Source organism: Eumetopias jubatus, unplaced genomic scaffold (genome assembly GCF_037043125.1).
Source record: "Eumetopias jubatus isolate StellerSeaLion01/CBP00866 unplaced genomic scaffold, mEumJub1_p1.0 scaffold_10, whole genome shotgun sequence".
Classification (NCBI taxonomy): Eukaryota; Metazoa; Chordata; class Mammalia; order Carnivora; family Otariidae; genus Eumetopias; species Eumetopias jubatus.
In genome coordinates this window covers 127,970,736-127,992,340 of record NW_028274816.1, presented here as the reverse complement: position 1 = coordinate 127,992,340, position 21,605 = coordinate 127,970,736, and the positions used below count along the sequence as shown (strand labels likewise).

Below are 21,605 nucleotides of genomic sequence, written 5' to 3'. Positions count from 1 at the left end.
CCCTAGGAGATGATACGGAGGAGGTTCCAGCGTGACTCTGATGACCAGTAACTCTCTTTGTGGCACGGAAGTAATACACATGCTGAGGGCTGCTGATGAGGTCAGGTGAATGAAGTGGAATCCGAGCCTGCAGGTGCTGAAAGGATGCCCATGGGCTTGGGAGAATTAGTGTACGTTACTCTGGAATCCCTCTCTGGGCTCAAAGTTCTGTGAAGTCAAGGATTGCATCTGCCTTGCTCTGTCTTATGTGCCCAAGGTGTCTAGCATATAGTCCCTATCACATAGTAGAGCCTCAGGAAAAATGTGTGGGCAGTGGGCTGGCACATTAGATAAGACGTCTTTTTTTTTTTAAGATTTTGTTTATTTGGGAGAGCATGAGCAGGGGAGAGAGGCAGATGGAGAGGGAGAGGCAGACTCCCCACTGAGCAGGGAGCCTGACACAGGGCTTGATCCGAGGACCCTGGGATCATGACCTAAGCCGAAGGCAGATGCTTAACGACTGAGCCACCCAGGTGTCCCTAGCTAAGACTTCTTAAGAAGAAAGACTTTTTCATGAAACTTAAAGGTGAGGGAGTTAATTGATTGCATAAAGGCATAGTCACCGTAGGTTGGGGGAATAACCTGTAAAGTCCCTCAAAAGGGAGCAAATGGCAGGTGGGGGAATATCAAATAGGGTTGCCTGGGGCCTGGAGTTGAGGATTACGGAATAATAGCAAGAAGCCAGAGTGGTAACATACAATGGGGAGGGGTGGGTTGGTGGTTGAGGGCTTGGACAGGTCATGGAAAGCATTAAGAGAGGTTGGGATTTCATCTCGTAGCAAGGCTGAGCCCAAGGGAATTAATTCTGCATCCTGACTTCCTGAGGACCCATCCACCTAAATGGGATAAAGGAGCAGTGTGCCAGGTCTCTACAGGGAGCTCTTCTTCTCCGTGGGCTGCCTCTTCCTCCTCCTTGAGGGAAGAGGAAGGAGGATTCGGCCCCCCGTGCGCTGTAGGTAACAGGGCCAGAGTGATGTGTTTCTGTCTTGCTACGGGGAATCTTCCATATACCTGATCTGAATGTGACCCACCGCCCACTGGAGCCAGCAAGGACTTTGTTTCCTACTGAATACTCAGAGTCTGGAATAGTGCCTAATGCACACAGTAGGCACTTAGTAAATACTTCTTGAATTGACTGTCAACTAAATATTTGAATGCTGCAGATGTCTCAGAGAGGATACTCTCCCTGACACACATAAAATAAAACTGGGAACAAATTTGGTGAAGGAGCTTGAACACAAACTAAAGGGTGGCCCCCCAATCCTGGCTGTTTAGAAGGCAAATAAGAATGTAGCTCAGAGTAACTAGAGCCCAAGATGTAGTGCTCCTGGCCCAGAACTAACTGGCAATGTAGAAACAGACTGCATGTGGATATTTGCAGGCTGAGACAGACATGAGGACTTTCATCCCCAGGGGCTGAGCTTGTAGCCTCCCCTGCTGGTTCAGTAAGTGAGGGCCCCAGCGCCTGTGTTCCAGGTTTCAGAGTAGCTGAAGCCAGCCAGACCTGAAAGGCTTGTGTTGGCGGTGCCAGTGTCTGCCTCTGACTCCTGCCAGTGTGGGTGGCTGCTCTCAGAGCACTGTGCAGGGGAAGCGGATTGGACTGCTGCCCAAGCTACTGCTGCCTATGGTTTGCTGTCTGCAACGGGCTCATGTCAAGAATATACCTTGTTCATTCAGCTGGAGCTCAGAGCTCTAGAAGAGGATAATTTTCTTTCCGTGAGGGAACCGTTCAAGAAAAGCAAGCTGTACTTTGCTCAGGAGAATCCAGACTCCTGTCTGGCTTTGGTCAGAATTCCAAGCTCAGGCAATTCAGGTGGGTAGAAAATGCCACATTGGGGATTTTCTCATCATTTCCTTTGTATTGAGGAACCTGGAGCAAGGATCCAGCTGGGTCTCATTTAAGGAGGGTATCATTAACAAAGACAAAGCCACCACACAACCCCAAAATGAAGGGACCAGATGGGCAAGGCAATCATGATATTCAGTACAGGATTTTACTTCTGTTGTGTGAATTAGTGGCAGGTTTGTCCTAAAGTCCGGGGCCTTGGGGCCTCTAGAGTCCCATTGAATTCGTATCTATGGTTAGGTCTAGGAATCTTTTTGGAAAATAGGAAGAGGCACAACAAGAGAGAGGCTGGGCCTTGCCTCCACCAGGTGACCTACCCAGCAGCCTGGATCCAGTACCTTAGTTCTGAATAAGATATTTCAGCAGCTTCAACAGCCAGGTGAGCATTCCAGGGAAGTGCCAGCCCCATGCTTCCTTCCTTACCTCCGAGTCTGGCTTCCACACATCTCTGAGCAGAGTGAGGCAGCAAGGAAGAAAAAACAACAGCCATTCATTTATCACTGGCCCAGGCACCTTGCTAAATATTTGATATGCATTATTGCTTTCAAACCTTAGAACAACTTGGGCAAACAGAGGCTCAGAGATGCTAAGTAACTTTGTCTAAGGATACACAGCTAGGAAGTTGTAGTTAAGACTTGAGCTCAGGGGGGTGGGGGGTGGGGCCTGGGTGGCTCAGTCAGTTAAGCATCTGCCTTTGGCTCAGGTCATGATCTCAGGGTCCTGGGATCAACCTCCGCATCGGGCTCCCTGCTCAGCGGGGAGTCTGCTTCTCCCTCGCTTGCCCTCTCTCTCTCTCTCTCTCTCGAATAAATAAAATCTTAAAAAAAAAAAGACTTGAACTTGGGGCGCCTAGGTGGTGCAGTCGGTTAAACGTCTGACTCTTGGTTTCTGCTCAGATCATGGTCTCAGGGTTTTGAGATCGAGCCCTGTGGCGGACTCAGTGCTCAGTGTGGAATCTGCTTGCAATTCCCTCTCCCTGCCCCTCCCACTTGTGTGCACATGCACGCTCTCTCTCTCAAATAAATAAGTAAATCTTTAAAAATAAATAAATAAAAATTAAGAAAAAAGTCTATACTTTTTGTTAAAATTCAAAGGGTGCCCGAGTGGCTCAGTTGGTTAAGCGTCTGATTCTCCATCTCTGCTCAGGTCATGATCTCAGGGTCGTGAGATCGAGCCCCACATTGGGCTCTGCACTCTGGGGAGAATCTGCTCGAGGATTCTCTCTCTCCCTCTCTCTCTGCCCCTCCCCCTGTCGCACCATGCTCTATCTAAAATAAAATGAATAAATAAAATTTTTTTAAAAATTAAAAAAAAAAGACTTAAACTCAAGTCTGACTATGAAGCCCAGATTTTTTTTTAAAGATTTATTTATTTGAGAGAGAGCACGTGTGCCTGGTGGGGAGGGACAGAGGGAGAGAGAGAATGTCAAAGAGACTCCCCGATGAGCAGGGAGCCCAACATGGGGCTCAAACCCACAACCCTGAGATCATAACCCGAGCCAAAACCAAGAGTTGGACACTCAACCAACTGAGCCACCCAGACGCCCCTGAAGCCCAGACTCTTTATCATCCCCCTTTATTGCTTCAACTTGCCTCTTTCCAGAATGGACCCATTGTTCCTACTGTTGTAGTTACCTTCTCACTGCCAGTGTATGCTTCACAGTTTTGTTCTCTCAACTCTCCCTCCAGGGTAAACATAGTCTCCCTTTCAGTAGCCAAGTACCTCTACTTTTTGGAATATACAGTAAAACTATTACGGTAGCCTCTTCTCTCTCCCCCAAGTCTTCCCACCCACCCCTCTCTATGAGACGTACGGGCAGTGCAGGGGTACAAGTGCATGCACACACACACACACACACACACACAGTAGATGTGGGTGAGGCAAGCAGGCTGCCATACCAGTCTGTGCATTGCCAGCTGATGGGTAATGGCCCCCATTGCCTCCACTAGGAAAAAAAACAGCTGTTGGGACCAGCCATGTGGGTTGGGGTGGCTGCTGTGGGTTGATCTATGACATTAGCATCTCATCTTGTGATTCACTGACCTCTCAACTAACACAGACTAACCGTAAGACTCAGGAGTGCTGGGTCTGGACATTGGGATCAAAAGTGACTGAGGGAGGGGCCTACGTTTAGCTGCCTTGCATAGGTATGGGGCCCTGCCGCAGCAGGGATAGGGAAAGCGTGAAAGATGATATGCCCAAGGGTTGTCAGGTTATGCGTCCAGCACAAGGCCCATGCCTCTTCTCCCTCTGTCCCCTTTATCATTGAGCACCTGCATAGGTCTCCTTTCTTTCCCCTCTGACCTGTGACCCTCTCTCACAATTCAGTACCAATTTCTTCTGATCCAGGTAGGCTGCCAGTGTCTGTCTCCCCATTGTAAGCTACTTCCTGTGTCTTCAGAGTCCTTGTGCATCCTTATGGCCAGCTTGCCTCCTGCCTCTGGAGTCTGCTCCCTGCCTGGAAGCCCCTCCCTCTAGGAATGTGAATAAACCACTTCCTCTGTCCTCCCAGCTCCAGAGGATTCCCTGTGTCTGAACTTTCATTGGCAGACCTCTTAGGCTGACCCACCCTTGGCCACTACGGAATTGTCCTTCCCACCCTGCAGGCTCCTGTGAGGGTGAGTGGGGAATAACTAGAGGTTCCCAGTTTGTGAAAACACTTTAGTCTGACGTTAGCTTCTCGTAGCCAATCTTGTAGGCTTGGCTGATTAAAGATGATAATTAACCCATTGCTAATTGACCTCAGAAGCCAGCCAAGCAGCCTCTATTCAGCAGCCTTGGTGGTGGATTTGTAGGCTATTTTAAGCTTTCTTAATAATCTTAGCAAGACTTCACTTTCCTGTTTGCATCTTATTTGCTCTAAGGACATTCCGTAAAATTAACAACCTATAAACTTTGATTGAAGGTTTCAACAAATGTGAGAATAATTGGCTCCATTTAGAGAAAAAAACCAACCTGTAAACTTAAGTTTATAGAGGAAAACCCATGTGATTTTTCTCTTTATGCAGAGGAGCAGTAGCAAGCGGGACTTCTTTAAGACCAGAGAAAATAGACCTGACTGATAGTAGGGGTTTAAATTTTGATTCCCCCAAACCAAAAGTTCAGAAAAAGAAATTTTGCAAAATCTAAGCAGCCACTGTTGTGCTCTCGTGCCTTCCAAGAGGCCTGTTTGGAGATAACAGGAACCCAGTTAAGATGACATGAGCCCCTCATTCCCTAGACTTGCATCCAGAGACCTGGTTCAGCTCTGTGACGCCTCCTCCTATTCCTTGGCTACATGGGCACGGGGAAAGGAGGAGTGTCCTCCCCTCCCCATGGCAGCTGTAAGGTGTTAAGTCTTGCAATTCAGAGTACAGCAGCCTGGTACCTGGTGCTCAGTTCCTTTACTCTCTCACCCTCCCCCATCTTCCTTAAGATGGCTTAGATCTCTTTTTCTGTTCCTTCCAGGGCATGTCTGCCCAGGCTGGGCTTGTCCCCTCCCAAGTGGCAATAGAGAGTTTCCAGAGAACTCCATTCCTTGCTTATCTACCACCGCACCCCACCCCCCAAGGTACCCCACACTGGTAGCTCAGTCTGCCTTCCCTCTTCTCTCTTAACCTAGAGGTTTCTTTCTGCTTTCTACAAGACCTAACCTTCCATGTCGCTCCAACCTCCACTCACCCTGTGCATGCTCACATTGTATCTCTAAGGAACTGAGCCTCGGACAGGCCAGGCTCTTGTATCGCCTTGCCACATCTCACTTTCAGTTTTCCTTTCTGCTTGGTTCTTTGCGTGTGGACCTGATCCAGTGATAACTGGAGCCCTGAAGCTAGAGGTTTCAGTTCCCACTGGTGGGGCTCATTGCCTCAGATGGGCTTCAGGGGAAGGGAAAGGGGCTTTCTCTGGGTGCCCTTCTTTTAGTTCTTCCCTGCCCTAAAGCCCCAGTTTTCTTCTCAAAGCTGATTAGAGTGATTTGTGTGAGACATTTTGTCCATCAACTTTGGAGTTCCTGATAATCTCCTACACAGTGAGTCTCCCTCCAGAAGGCCAGGACTACTACTGAGAAGGTGCTGGGTCCCAGGTTCCCTGGGGTATTCCCTGGCCAGCAGCCCTTATACCTGCCTCTAGCTCTAGACCAGCCCAGCCTGTTAACAGCCCGGAAGGAGCCCTCCTGCCCAGCTCTTTCTCCTCTAGAGAATCTAGAGTTTGCCCAGAGCTGCAATATACAGATCACTTACATTCTGTGTTTTTCATTGATATAGAATGGAAAAATGTACTCATGAACAGAGCTATTGTGGAGATTATGTCATAGACTTTAGCTGGACTCCTTCCTCTCCAAGCAGGGAGCCCAGCTTTAACCCCTGTCCTACCAGGAAGTCCTCCTTGGCCAGCCAAAGATCATCTTGGAGTTGGCTCTTTGTGGGTGGTTTGAAGGGCATTTTCCATCATGATGTCTCTTATTAACCATATTTACACTTTTTTCCCCGACTCAATCGCTGGAGGCTTTATCTGGGAGAATATTGCCATGAGCCTCATGTAGACTCTGGGACCAAGAGAACTGTAGTCCTCACCCTTCTGGGCTCATTCCTCCTGCCTTAAAGCAGAATGCTTTAGCAGATAGGCCAGCGGGCTGGAGACAGAGGCTAGGCCCCTGGGCAAGCCCTAGACTTTTGTGCCTCAGTTCCCCCATCCACTAAATAACTAGAGGCCCATTCTCACTTGCAGTGCCCTTTGGAAACCTAAGGACCGTGCACAACCTTGGCTGTCCTCCCTACTAGTTGGATTGCAGGGGAAAGAGTTCGCAATTCCAAAAGGCTAGGTGGCTTTTCTCTCTGCAAATGCATGGAATTCTCTCCACACTTCTTAGTGGTAACTCAGAGATCCCACAGGATCAAAGCCCTTTGAGAACCAGCCAGGAGTGCCCTTGCCCTGGGAAGAAACTAATGGCCATACCAGACAAGATCTCCAAGGAAACCATGTTCTTCTAAACATTTGGGTGACAATCGAAGGTGGGGGGCACTCCTTTTTGTTTTTGTGTCCATGTGAATGACAATCCCCACTGATCCCCTAAGGATGTGCTGCAGGCAGGCTCAGGATGTCTGCGTCCCTGGGTCCTGCTGTGCCCTGGAAATCCCCATCTCCAGGAGTCCCATGTCCACACATGTGCCCTTTCTCCCTCTTGGCCAGGAATCACAATCTCTTCCTGAGCCTCTGAGCATGCCACCCAGCGCATGCTAGAACAGCAGGAACTCTCCTCACTGCCTGTCAGTGGGCACACACAGCCATGGACATACTCTCCAATTCTGGGCAAATTTCTGCTGCACACTCGCGGCAGTTCCTGCATTCTTCTCACCATCCAGGTGATGCCAAGGACCATGACAAGCTTTTTCTCTGTCTTCCTCTTACCCTCTACCCCCACCTCCTCTCCATTCAGTGGTAACAGCCTCACACTGAAAAGGAAAGTCCTGGACCCATTACATAATTCTCCATCGTGCAAGCAGTAGCTGGGGCATAAGGTCAGAGGTCATAGTGGGGTCAGGTGGCTGACACACACTGTAACGACAAGGTGGTTAAAATTAGACCACAGAGAGGAAACTGGCAGTCTTGTGGAAATGCAGAAGTTTCCTCTGCAAGTGAGAGGCTGGGGATGCAGGGAGGCCACTGTGCGTGCTGCCTGCCAGGCCATTACTCATTGCAGCTCTATTCTTTAATGCGTTTTAGCCCCTGCTTCTGTATTTCTAGCCTTCCTCATGACATGTTTGAACACACGCAATGGAACCTGTGGTTACCTGCCCTGGCCCAAGCCCAGGACTGGACACCCCAAACTCAAGATGGCTGTCCTTTCCTAAGCCTTCCCTGGGTAGCTGAGCACTTGTTAGGTCAGGTGGAGGTGGTCAAGGTCCTGAGCCTGAGATTCAGGCCTATAATGCTCCCAGGGCCATTGGTGAGGGTGAGCAGGGACCACTCCTAGGCAGAGAGAAGAGTGGGTTTGGTGCAGAGAGACAGCAGAGGACAGAGTCACGGAGTTGGAGTCCCAGCTGACTGGTGTGTGTTGCATTTGCCCTGGCTAGCCAGCTGGCACAGTAGTGCTCATTTCCCCAGTGTCCTAGAAGACTGGGACCGTGCCTGCCTCAGGCCCCTGTGATGCCCTGCCAAGCCTCCCCATGCCTATCCGTTATCCCTGTGAGCCTCCTGCGCACCCCACTTGTCCTTAGCACCCCTTGACAGGAAAGCAAGTACAAGATGTATCCTTTGCTACCAGTGGGGTTATTGTCCAGGTGAGGGACATATGCACCTGTGAAACAATGAGCAAACAATCAAAGCCAGTCTCCAAGTTAGTACTTTACAATGTGATACCGACAGCGAGATCGCTTTCACATTCTGGAATGGGGAGCACTCTGCAGGGGCTAGAGTCAGTGCTGATGAAGGGGTGATGGTCTTCACCAGTCTCCAAGCTCCAGAGCAAGCAGGGCTCCTCCTCTTCCTTGGAGGCAAGGGCCCCAGGGGCCAGAGATGAACAGCAGGTCATGAGAGGGTTCGAGCAGCACAGATGGGTTTGCAAGTGAGGACACACCTGTGTGGTCTAGCAGGAGAAGGACCCCAGACAGAGTGACTATGGAAACTTCATCTGAGACACTTACAGATTTGATGATTGCTCAAGATATTGAATTTCATTTCAGCTAAATCAGCCCCAGCTTCTCTGCCAGCGCTAGCTTACGTGCTGATGTGGCCACATGGGAGCAGGATGGCGTGAAGCCCTGGAGGAGCAGAGCTTTGGTGAAACACCCCCTACCTGCTTTGCCTGCCTCCCTTCTCCTGACAACAGTTTCCTGCCTGACCCCAGTCTCTTGAGCATGAGAAGCTCTTGGGTGGGGCAGGAACCTGTCAGGGGAAGCCCAAAGTGATCTAGCTGAAATGAAACAGCCAAGAAAGCCCTCATCATTCATTTTACACTCAGGCTAGAAGTGCTCCTCTTGGGAGCCTGGAGAGAGGGGAGCTGGGAGGGGAATGGAGAGTGGCAGTGAGGGTATCAGGAAGCTGTGTTCTGGGAAAGCCAGTGTTCTATGCTCCACCCTTCCTTCTATCAATTAAGTACTGAACTTAGACGAATTTAATTTACTCTTTTTTTATATCAGGCCCTCAGCAGAAGAAAGGCAAAAGGCCCAGAGGGCACCTGTCGTTGGTCATGGGGTTGTCTGCTCCCCCAGGGATGACCTAAATAGAGATAGTGACTTTCTTCCTCTAGAGGAGCTTAGCCCTCAAACCCCCACCCAGCCCCTCCTTCACAATCCCCTACACCCTCGAAGTCCCACTCGTCCATGCTACTGCCTTATCCGGTAACTTTGACGCGCTTCTCATGTGCCCCTCTGCCAGCAAACAATGCCTGTCATCTTCATCTTCCCTTTCAGAAAATGCTGTTTCTCGTCTCTCCCTCTCGCCCTGTAGGTTATTGCAGCCGACTGCAAAAGGGTCACAGTGCTGAAGTATTTTCTGGAAGCCCTTTGTGGACAAGAAGAGCCTCTGCTGGCATTCAAGGGTGGAAAATATGTGTCAGTGGCACCCGTCCCAGACACCATGGGAAAGGAAATGGGAAGCCAAGAGGGAAAACAACTGGAAGATGAGGTACTGTGCGGGGAGAGCCCGCTGTGGCAGAGGGGAAGGCGCCCCACCCCCACCCCCACCCCACCCCTGCTCTGCCCGTGGCTGCCGCTTCTACCCGGTTATTTATAACCACTCAGAGAAGTATGGATGTGGACGTGAGCAGCCAACTTCTCAAGAGTGCACTCTGCTGGTGCCCCTTCCTGCCAGTCCCACCCCAGTGTCTCCATCTCACTCTGCTACAAGTTCCAGATGCTTCTTTTTAACGTTGCATTGGAGGAGAAGGGAGGGAAAGAAAGAGTTTAATAATGTGCAGCTCGGGAGGCTTAGGAAAGGGAGTGGGGGGGGTGTTAGGGTTCAGGCTGAGGATCAAGTTTATAGATGTGTGGAGCTCAGCGCCGCACAGGCCTGAACTCCAGCCTCCAGCACACGTACAGGAAGAGCTGACATTGCTGGCCCCGTGTGGAAAATCACCCCCTCCCCCGGCCTACTCTCCCTCCCTCCCTTGCTCCCTCCCTCCCTCCTGCACATCCTGATGTGATTAAGGAATTCTCCTCTTGTTTGTTTGCCCTTGGTTGTTCCTGTAGCCCTTGCTTCATTCCAGACCATGTGTATATGTGTGTGTGCCCGCGCGCGCATGCGCACAAGCCTGTGTGCCTACCCTGGCTAAACCCCACCGACAGTTGCCCTCCGGCGCGTGTATGTGTCCTTTTGAGGGTGATTGTTGTCGTGGGTCTGTATGTGCTGGGTTTGTGTGTCAGTTTAAGTTGAACTGTGCCACCAGCTTCCCTGCTGGCTGTGGGTTCTGAGTAAATGTGAGTGTGTGACAGTGTCGGCACATGTATGCTTTTAATAACACCACCGCTGTGCTGCTGTGTGTCTGAGTAACTCCGGGTGTGTGTGCACAGCTCGCTCTGGCCTGGAGGTGGGCTCTCCTTCTTTTTCACCCCACAGTGTTAAAGGCAGAGGAGACTTAGGTGGGAAGGGACGTAGGACTTCAAGAAGGGACGGAAGTGATTCTAGCCAGAGGCCAGGTCAGCCGCAGGCCAGCACAGTCATTTGGCCCACAGCAGTCTCAAGCGCCTGGTGGAGCAGGGTGGGGTGCAGGGATGAAATCAGCAACAGGCCAGGGAAGCCAGATGTCAGCTGGAAGCTGTCGTTTGTGATCGGAGGCAGTGATAGAGTGGCCACCTTTGGTTCAGAGTCTTCAGAGCAGCAGAGCCTTGGACTGGCTTCATCAGAATAGCTGGAGAACCCCACCCCACCCCTGATGACACAGGCTCAGCTTCCAGGACAGAGGTGGTTCCAGGGATAAAGCTGAGCCCATGATTCCAGACTCCAGATGAAACCTGGGCAGGGAATAATGGGAAAGAATGAGCTGTCATTACGGGAGGAGGCAGTGGGCTTGCTAAAGCCATCGGGGTATCCAGGCTTCAGGCGGGACAGAGCAGTGCCCCCCAAGCCCTGGGCATTGTACAGGGAAGCATGGGTGGGCCAGCACCTCAGCCAGCTGTCTCACCCACACTTCAAGGCTGAGGCGGACAGTGGAAAGGAAGCAAGGCCAGCTCTCCAGGATTGCTAGGAGAGGTGTCCTCTGGCCAGTGGAGCCTGCAGTACCAAATCCGGTTAGGCAAGTGAGGCCCACAGACAAGGACACAACAATGTAAAAGCCAAGGAAGGTCTCTGCCACTCATGAGGAGCAGGCCAGCTCTTTGAGCCCAAAGTTTGGCTATGCCACACTCTCTTTTCTCCTAAGGCTTATTGACCAGACAAAGGTTGTGACCCCTGCCATGCTGCCCACTTCTTCCTTTTCCCACGAGCCTCCTGGGTTCCTTTATGTTAGTGGCCCCTGGGAAACCCTGCTTACCCTGGTCTGTGTAATTTCATAACCCTGCACTTCCTCGTTTGCTGTGAGAGCTGAGTGAACCTCAGACAAGCCTCACTGACCCCCTTTTGACCTCAGTCAAGCTCACCCCAAGCCCCATGATAACCCTGTGTATCCCTAATCAGAGCAGGCAGAGGCAGTGTTCCCCCACGGGGTGGTCACCACCCTGTCCCATTCACTCCAGTTCAGGTTAACCCCACGAACAAGGAAGTAAATGTGTAAAGAGAGTCTTCCTCCTTTCTCATGTGCTGGGCCCCCTGGAAATGAATCCTGTGACACCATAGCCTGTGGGTTGTGACATGCCCGGTCAGTGTAGACAGTGACCCAGATCCCTAAGACTTCTGGGATAGTGACAGTTCCAGCCGCATCCTGAGGCCACCCGTCTCTCCCAAAACTGCAAGACTGAGTCACTGAAGCTAGGTAGGGGAGGAAGAAGGGGGTGGTGATTCTGTTTGTTCAGATATCATTCTTCATGAGCAGAAGAGAGTCCTATTCCTAGGGATGCTGCCAAAACACCTGTCTTCCTGCCCCCCCCAGATTCTGCTCCCAAGACAGAGCATCACCTACCCACCCACACACTTTACCAACCACTTTCAGCCAAGAGAATCCATCAGAATATCATCTCGAGATGGACAGTTAGAGGAGAGAGCAGATTGTGCCCAACACATCCCAGCTGGGCCTATGGGAAGCCTGGCAAAGCTGAGCCACTCGGGGCTGGTCTGGCCTTACTGTCTAGAGTCCAGACCCCAGCCCTGTGCTTCTTGCCCACTCTTACTGCAAAGAGCACGTGTTTTGGAATCAGGCTCACTGCTCTGCCACTTAATTAATTGTTATCCCTGAGCAAATTATTTAACTCTCTAAACCTCAGTGTGTTCATTTATAAATTAGGGATGATAGTAGCATCTATTTCAAAGACCATTGTGAGTATTAAATGAGTTGATATGTGAAAAACACTTAGCCCAATTATCTGGCCAGTAGTGAGCATTCAATAAATGGTAGCTGTTACTGTCATAATCAGTGTCATTATCGTCAACCAGGTAGAAGCACAAGAATCTTCTCCTACTGGGGGCTGGGGGGATGGGTTAGCCTGGTGATGGGTATTAAAGAGGGCACATTCTGCGTGGAGCACTGGGTGTTATGCACAAACAATGAATCATGGAACACTACATCAAAAACTAATGATGTAATGTATGGTCATTAACATAACAATAAAAAATTTAAAAAAAAGAATCTTCTCCTACTAATCACTCCGTTACCCATGCTAATCCTGTCCCTCAGAGGACATGCTCTTGGGCAGCTGCATGTTCTCTGCTGACCAAGGTCAGAAGTGAGAGAGTAAGGAATGGAGCCTGCGACCACCCGGGGTGTGGGGGCTTCTGAGGGTGAGGCTGCAAGCTGGGGGTGGGGGGGGGGGCGGGGGGGAGGCCATTCCTGGGGAAGGCTCCACCAGCCTGGCAGGAGGCTCCTGAAGCTAGCCAGCCAGCCGTCTCTTAGCCTGCCCAGACCGCGAGAGGGTAGCTAAGCAAGGTCATGTCATGTGAATTCCTGTAATGGGGCTCAGCAGCCCCCACACCGCCAGGCTGTGGTCTTAAAAAGAAATCAGGGCAAGGTCTGCTGAGCTACAGCATCTGCTCCCTGAAACCATCTGGAGGGCAGGGGAGCTTCTACGCCTAACTCCCAGCTCTTAGAATTGATTCCTATCAGATCATTAGAAGGAATTAGATTTAAATTGAGTGGTTTAACATTCTCTGTTGTTTTCCCCCTTGGTGATATCAAAATGAAAATAGGTTCAAAGCTTGACTTGGTGAGTGTGTGTATAAGCATGGAAGTATATGTGTGTGTGAGTGACTTCTGGTGTGGACCTGTGACTCTCCAAGAGGAAAGAGCCTGGAGTGCAAAAGGGAGTAGTTGGTGGGGGAAGGAGAGGTGGCAGCTTCTCTCTGTTCCCTCTCTGCCTGAATTGAGGGAAGTGTACACCTTGGGGCCCTCTGAAAGGAAGATCCAAAAAAGCATGGAATTGGGAGTGCTGGAAGGACAGGAGGGTGGGTCTGGTAAGTGCCATGGGTTCACAGTCTCCTCTCTCCCCTGGCCCGCTCCACCACCCAAAGGAGGAGGACGTGGTGATTGAAGACTTTGAGGAAGATTCAGAGGCCGAAGGCAGCGGGGGTGAGGATGACATCAGGGAACTTCGTGCCAAGAAGCTGGCCCTGGCCAGGAAGATAGCCGAGCAGCAGCGTCGCCAAGAAAAGATCCAGGTGGGGCCTGCCTGGGGAGGGTGGTTCCCATCAGGGTGGTGGCTGTATAGGGCAGGAGGGGAGTGTGTCGCGAGTAGGGGTGAGCAGGACCCTCTCAGGAAGAGACTGTCTTGCAATGTCCTTTACTGGTTCTACCCATTTTCCTTCTCTATCACCAATTCTGGTTGCACTTGTGGTGCCTGGAGTCTCCCTCCTCGTGGACTCCGAGGCAGAAGCAGGTTCTTCTCAGAGAATCTGATGAAAGCTTCTTCCCCAGTGATGCTCTCTGAATATGCACCCACACGTACACAATCTTCCTCACAATTTCAGGGGTTTCAGAGGTCCCCTAACCCTTACCCAGGTACTGCTGGAGAGGTCACAGATGCTCTGTAGAGGACATCTCTTACCACGTAAGACAGTGGCATAGCCACAGTCTGCTTATCTGGGTTTCCAATGTCATGGCCGAGCCCCTCTGGACAGGACTCTGTGGACCCTCCCGGAGAGAAACTGCTTCATCTCCATACAAGATTCCTCCACCATCAGCTCTGTGTGGACCCATTCCTGCCCTTACAGCAAGTTTTGTTTTTATTTATGGCTCTCCCAAGTCCGTCCTTTTGCACTAGAAACTCACTTCCCCTTATCTGGGGCTCAGGGCAGACAGAAGAGCCAGTCATGCTCCTCCCTTTAAGGACTGTAAGCATGGGGAAACATCAGGACTCTAGGAATGTCTTGTTTTCAATCCTCTCTTCAGCCGCCCCTGCCTTTGGTGCAGGGCTTAGTGCATTGTGGTCAGACAGACCTGATCCCATTCTGGGCTCCACCACTTACTGGCTTTGTGACTTTGGGCACATTGTTTAACTTCTCAGAGCCTGTTTCCCCATCTGTAAAATGAAAGTGGTAATAGCACCTACCTCCTGGAATTGCTGTGCAGACTACGGGAGCCAGTGTGCATACAGCAGTTAACACAATGAGTGGCACACAGTGTGTGCTCCTTAAATGGTCGCTGTGGTCTGATAATTTGTCTGAACACCAATCAGAACTCTACCCCGGGAAGGGGAATGAATACCAGTTGGGATCCATTGTTCTTGAGACATTCGTGTCCCCTTGCCAATTGGAATCAAGTGTGTGATGCCTCTCCCAGATCATCATCATGGTGTGGCTGCCTCCTCAGCCCTTCTGGGGTCTGTACGGAACCCTCAGTTGTGGCCTGCACAGCACCTTCATCCTCAAGCTGTCTTTCTTCCTGTCCTGTGGTTCTTTTCTTCCTACTATCTGTACTCACCACCTCCATATCTTGACCCTCAACCCAGCAGTTATGGAAACTGTTCTTTCAGAAGTCCCCAAGTAGGGGCACCTGGGTGGCTCAGTCGGTTAAGCGTCTGCCTTCAGCTCAGGTCATGATCCCAGGGTCCTGGGATCGAGTTCCGCACTGGGCTCCCTGCTCAGCGGGGAGTCTGCTTCTCCCTCTCCCTGGTGGCCCCCCGCTTATGCTCTCTCTCAAATAAGTAAATAAAATCTTTAAAAAAAAAAAAGAAGTCCCCAAGTACCTGTCTTTATCAGGTCTCGATCCCCGTTATAGTTAGCACCCCTGTAGCGTCAGGCCCTCCACCCGCAGTGAAGCTCAAGTGAGCCCTGGTCTTCTCCCTGTCTGTTGGCCACACCACCCTCCTAGGCTTCCTCACCACCATTCTCTTCTTGGTCCCCTCCTTCCTTTCTGTTACTTCTTAGTCTCAGCGTGCAGAGTTGGCACTCAGCAAATATTTGTTCAGTGACTTATAGACAGTAGCAACTAGAGAATCCTTTTAAAATTCCTCGCTGGCTTTTAACCCCATGTGTCTGATTTCTTATCAGACCCTCTCTATTCGCTCATTTATTTCCTTCTCACTTGTTCCCATTGCCACAACTGCCGTTCTGGTCCACGTACCGACTTGGATTGTAGCAGGTGAGGCCCATGCACTGCACAACGCCAGGGGGTGCTGTTCACTTGGTAGTCTGTGAATGGCAGCTCCTGGAGTCGCGTGACACCGGGACCCTGTCCACCTCAGCGCCTCCAGTGCACCTCGAGTGCTTTTATCACTCTTCTCCCAGAAGAGCCACTCCCCTGCTCAGAAATCATCAGGACCTTTGCTTCGCTAATAAAGTTGAATTTCTTACCATGGCATTGGAGGTTTTCCCATCTGTTCCCAGTCTTTTTCTAGCCTCTTCTCCTATCCCCAATGTACCTTACTAGCTATATGACATTGGGCAAATTATTTAACTCCTCTAAAACTGTTTCCTCATCTATAAAATGAAAATGGTGACAACACCTACCTCAGGAAGTGTGTGTACAGTGCCTGTCCAGACAGGCCCTTCTCCCTGGACAGCAACACTAACTCTCCTCTCCTCTCACTGCCCTCCAACGTGCTCTACCCTTCCCCACTCTCAGGTCTCAGTTCGTGCTGTTCCCTCAGACCAGGATACTCTTTTTCTGTTCCACGTTTCCTGTTACCTGTTGAAACTCTATTCTTCCTTCAAATCCTCAGACGAAACTTCACCTCCCCAGTGAAGCCTTCCCTGATAACCCTCAGGAGGAATTCATCTCTCTTTGCTCAGTGTTCCTGTGGCACTGATTTATACTTCATTTGTGATACTTATATCATGTCTCGTATTACAGTTATTTCTGGACTTGTTCCCCGCCTCCGCCCGCCCCTCCCCCCCGCCCTGCCGGTACTGTGAACTCCTTAGAAGCAAGTACCGTGTCTTCAGTTTAATAAGTGGTGATGAGCATCTGTGAGGCTGGCGGTCAGGGGACACAGGAGTGAACCAGAAAAGTCCCAGGCCAGGATGTACAGAGTGTACAGTGAGTGGATGAGCCAGCGATCAGAGGTGCGAGCGTGCATGGTTGCTGAAGGGGAGTACAGGATGCCATGGGAGCAAGTGCCATGGGGGCATAGCCTTGTCAAGAGCACTGTGCTCGGCTTGGCCTCTCCAGAGCAAGCAGTGCCTTGCAACCAGGAGGTCTTGTATGAGACTTGATGTCCGGTACCTCTGGCCGCCCCTGCTCGGGAAGCTTATTGTCCCTGTCCCCTCCTTCAGAGCCGGCTGCTCAGGCCTGGGCACCAAAGGCCTGCTGTGGGCTTGAGGTTGCTGTGGCCCCTTTAAGAACAGGCCCCACATGTACCACTGCTGGCGGCCCTGCCTCCTGTCAGCCTTCTTCCTCCAGCCTCACAGCCACAGGAGGATTTCTCAGCAGAGGAAAAATTCCCCCCTTCCTTCCCCCCCCCTTTTAATGCCCGGGGCCCTTCACTTCCATAATTCTTCATTTTCCAGCCTTGAACGTAAGCCAGACACATCTGTCTGGCCATATGCGTGAACCCTGGAGTCTGTGCCGAGGTGGCTGTAAAACAGGGCCGGTGAAGGCCCTTCTGGGAGAGCACACACATGTGTGTGCCCTCGGGCCATTGGCTCCCTGCCCAGAACCACGGGGCTGCAGCACTCCAAACCCATGTTAACCTTTTCTTATTTTTCCTCTTTTTGTTTAATTTAAGGGGGGAAAATCCCAAGGAAAAGGTATAAATTGTCCTGGGAGTGGGGGAGAGGCTCCTAGCTGGAGAGGCCATTATTGTTGGCAGGTACCTGGGTCACACTAATACAATAAGGAAGAGAGGAGCATCGGGTGAATTAAGATTGGAGAGATGGGCTGTAAATTACACTGCTCTGAACTCCATCAGTCTCCAGGGGTGTTAACCGAGAGGTGTAAGGCAAGTCCCCAGCTCCCGGCGCCTTTTACAGATGCAGCAAAACAGGAACCACACATGTTTGGGGAAGGGGATATGAAGATGGAGTTGAAAAAAATCCTGGTCCCCACGATGACTATAAAGTCCAACTGAGATCTGGGGCTGTGGCCACACCCCCACTTCCCTTCTCCCACCTAGACCCCTGGGCCCAAGCTCATCTGTGGGTTGGGGGAGGCGAGACCTGGCCTCCGTCCGCAGCCTGTCCCTCCCTGCTTCCGGCAGTGCACAGAGGCTGGTGAGTGGGGCTGAATGGAGGTCAGAATAGGGGTGTGGGCAGCTCTCAGGCCTGTGCAGCTGGAGCCACGGCACCCAAGCCAGTCCCTGAATACTGGGGGGCCAAGTCCACCCACCTGGGGCTTTGAGGCCGCACTCTCTGGCTCAGCCCAGGCTTTGCCTGTTACCTGAGACACCTCTTGGTATTAGGTCGGTTCTGCCCACCTCGATGCTTTCTGACCAAGTCCTTTTCATTCCCATTGCCATTCTTGAGGGCTGTCCAGAGACCAGAGCGCAGGGTACCTGGTTTGTCTGGGAAATTGGTCAGAGGTGTCTCAGTCCTAATCAGGCCCCTCGGGCAAAGCAGTCACTGAAAATCCGCCTCTAGGGATGAGGCGTGGCTTCTTGGCACCTCATCCTGGCCCCCTGTGACTCCCCCGCCTCCTCTCTGCCTCCACGAGGCTTTGCTGTGATTTGTGCTGCTGTCGGGCGGGGTCGGGTTTCCTGAGCAGTTGCAAACATCCCACCTGAAACATAACAGGCTCTTCCTCTGGCCACAGCTATTGTTTCCCTCGGCATTATGGCCACAGTCTTGCTCTGTAGCCAGCAATGACATGTGTTCTGAAAATAGCTTGGCTCCCCTGTCCCCTTCCCGCCCACCCACCCTCCTGAAGATGCAGTCACTCCTTTGTGGTGGCCCCAGGAGTTTCACTCTAAATATAGCTGCAGCCCATTCACACTGCCACCCAGCTGGGGGAGGGTGGTGCTGTGGAACAATGGGGCACACACAGAGCCCCCCACACCTGTATGGAAGCTAGCGGAAGGCAGACACTCAGCCCTGGCTCCTAGCTGTCGGAGGCAGGGTGGGAGCCGGTGCACTACCAGGCCAGGGGCACGTTCACGCCAGGGCAGGAAAGCACATCAGCCTGCAGAGCTGGGCAGCCGCCCGCCCCGCTCTTGTGGTTCCAGAGCCCATTCCAGCTTCTCTGCAAACTGTGGTGCTGGGCCTCCAGTTTGCTCCAGCAGCATCCACAAGGTCCTGTCCTCCTACAGAATGGTCAGGCTATTGGCTGCAACACCCTTAGGCTAGCACTGCTTAGAGCAAGCTCGGAGGTGTCATGCCAGCCCTGCCACTCCCTCTCCCTCAGGAAAGGGTATACTTCTTGGGCATTCTCACATTAAGACTGAGCAGATAACATTCAATCGGATTATCTTTTTTTTTTTTAAGATTTTATTTATTTGTCAGAGAGAGAGCACAAGCAGGGGGGAGCGGCAGGCAGAAGGAGAGGGAGAAGCAGGCTCCCTGCTGAGCAGGGAGCCCGATGTGGGACTCGATCCCAGGACCCTGGGACCATGACCTGAGCTAAAGGCAAATGCTTAACCAGCTGAGCCACCCAGGCACCCCAATCAGATTGTCTTTAAAATGCCCTCCAACTCTGAGATTCTGTGATTGAGTTCATTGAGTTCCTATAATATATCAAACCCTATGCTGGGTATTATCAAAGAAACTACAAGAAAAGAAGGCCATTCTCCTTACAGCCTAGTTTAAAAATAAAATCAGTCTTCATAAAATGATAAGTAGCAAGCAAGTCATCCTAATTGTAACTTTTAAAAAGAAAGCCAGTATACATACATTAAGGTCTGTGTTACTGACTGAACATCCAGAGGAGGGATCCTAAGCAGAAAGTTTCCCATGAGCGCCCACCCTACTAAATGCAGAGGTCTACCGTACCGTCCCAAGGGCGGCAGACGGCGCTGCCTGCTCTCTGTAGTACATGCAGCATCTGCTCCCTTTGCTTTCTGTGGCTCGAGAAGGAACTGCCTGTCTGCACTTTTGGTGGTTATCTCACCAACTCTTCCTATTTTTTTATTTCATTTCCATTTTCATTTAAAAAAACAAAAACAAACCTATGTCATTAAAGAAAAAAAAACAGTATCATGAGTCCTACAGAAATCAGTAGTCCTCTCTGTCACCCCTCCCCATCTCCCACTTTGCCCCCAAGTGGTTTCCCCAGAAGTCCCCCCCCTCTCCTGCATCTATAGAAGGTGACCCATGGAGCTGGGCAGGAGGAAAGAAAAGTGACACCTGTGAAGTTACTGATACGTGGGTCAGGCATTTTCCTAGATACTTTCCCATACAGAGTGAGCACAGAAGTTTGCTGTGGTACAGAACTTCTCATTTCTGGTGAAGACATGGCTGTGGCCAGAGAGGCCCAGGGATAAATGACTCCATCAGCCAGGAGAGAGGAGGAAGCAGCCCCACTCCCTTTGGAGCCCTAAGCAGAAGGAAGACCCAAGAAGGCCTTCTCCTGATGTGGCTCTGCTTCATGATGTGGGTTCTTCAAGTTCCACAGTTCCTGTGTGAGCTAATTGTGTTACCTTTTATTTGTAATTTTCGGTGTCTCAATTTTTACTGGGTCAGCATCCCCAAATCATCCCCACTGTCTAGAAGGAACTTAACCTGTGAAAGAGCCCTTCTCTTAAGCCTGTCAGCTTCCTCATTAGATGTTATTGTGGATTATCTCTTTCCCTGTTTCCCACCGGCTTGCTCAAGGATGCTGTCATACTTCAGAGAAAGTTGGTTACTTAGCACCTTCTCGAAACAGAATTGAGTTCTTTTTTCCTTGCACACTTGATGACAACTTGGTCCTTATTCCCACTGATCTGATTCAAAGCATCCATGCTTTCCTTGGGTTCTCAGTTCATTCTCCAAGGACCACTGTGGCCCAGTCTTAGCTGCAGCAAGGAGGGTTCCTGTGGAACTCTCCTTCCGGGTCAGCACGCTTGACTCCAGGCCAGGGCCAGTCTGTCTGAATCACAGCATTCCAGTGGAGCCCCCCCTTACCCCCACCAGAGGCTTCTGCAGCTTTTTACTCATACAAACAAAAATAAATCTCACTACCGGCCTCTGAACTCCGCAGCGGCTTGCTTCCCCCGTCTCCCCAAGCGTCCTATGGCTGTGAGTAGGGACTTGGCACTCTCCCCACCGACATCACTTTTTCACTCCCTGCGCATCCTGTGTCCTTCTCTCACCGTGCGACCCAGAGATCGGAATGGGACGTGACGGCCGGCACAGGCGCCGTGCACAGCTGCCAGGAATCTGACGGGTAAAATCTGGAAAAGTTGGGAGGGCAAATGCTAAATGCGCGCATGCATGTGCACGCGCACACACACACACACACAGCGCCACTCAGAGAGGGCCGGAAACACAGACACCCACAGAAGAGGGCCTGCAGACTCCCGATCCCTCCTTGGTCTGCCATTCTTTTGAAGGGGACTGGGCCAGTCTCATGACCCAGGTATGACACCCCCCCCAGGCCCACAGGTACCCCAGGAGAAGGGGGAGCAGCTTCATGTAACCTCCTGAGACTCGTGAGGGCATGTGGGGAACAGGAAGCAGTTGTGTGGTGACTCACTAGGCAGAGCCAGGTTAAGGGAAGTTGTCTGCGGGCGTCCCTGGGACCGGATGATGGCAGCACAGCTCCAACCACCCTCATACAGCTTGACCCCACCCCACCCCTGGGGAACCAGCGAGGCTGCCACCTCCCTAAAAGGCTGTGGCCTTTGTTCACCTTTGTGGCCCTGAGCCATAGCTCAGAGAACTCCCAACGGTTAGAGCTTCCCTGTGCCCTGCTCCTAGGTGCTTCTCCCCCACCACCACCACCCTGCCCACAGAACACACAGGCGGGCTGTCAGCCCCCGGCCTCCTTTGGCCACCTGGCTTCAAGGCCAGCTCTCTCCAGGTGGGATGGTACAAGGTCCGAGGAGCTCATTCTTGTTCATGCAGCCATTTTCTCTTTAGAGTCAAACCAGAGCTGGGCTGTCGTTTCTGGAGGCAGGAAAACTAAGACGTGAAGAGTCGCAGTGGGGCGGAGGCGGAGATCTAGTGCTCGCTTAGGACCCTGAGCCCCTGCCCTCTCGCAGCCTGTGTCCCTGTCTGTTGTGTTCCTTCTCACCCAGAGAGACAAAGATTTGGGTGCCTATGATACCAAGAAAAATGTTGCTGGCAGTGGAAAAGCTGCATAGAGACCAGC

The 21,605-nt window shown here is 51.5% G+C and overlaps 1 protein-coding gene across 2 annotated transcripts in view; it reads left to right on the top strand.

Moving 5' to 3' along the window:
* Window positions 1–21,605, top strand: part of SMG6 (SMG6 nonsense mediated mRNA decay factor) — a 227,848-nt gene that overhangs the window by 195,726 nt on the left and 10,517 nt on the right. Inside the window, exons 14-15 of one of the 2 annotated variants that reach the window (XM_028109088.2) lie at window positions 9,311–9,487; window positions 13,457–13,603. In XM_028109088.2, coding sequence (XP_027964889.1) covers window positions 9,311–9,487; window positions 13,457–13,603 — 324 coding nt within the window. Of the gene's footprint in view, window positions 1–9,310; window positions 9,488–13,456; window positions 13,604–21,605 lie in introns of those variants that run through there. The other variant, XM_028109089.2, reaches the window with a different exon arrangement.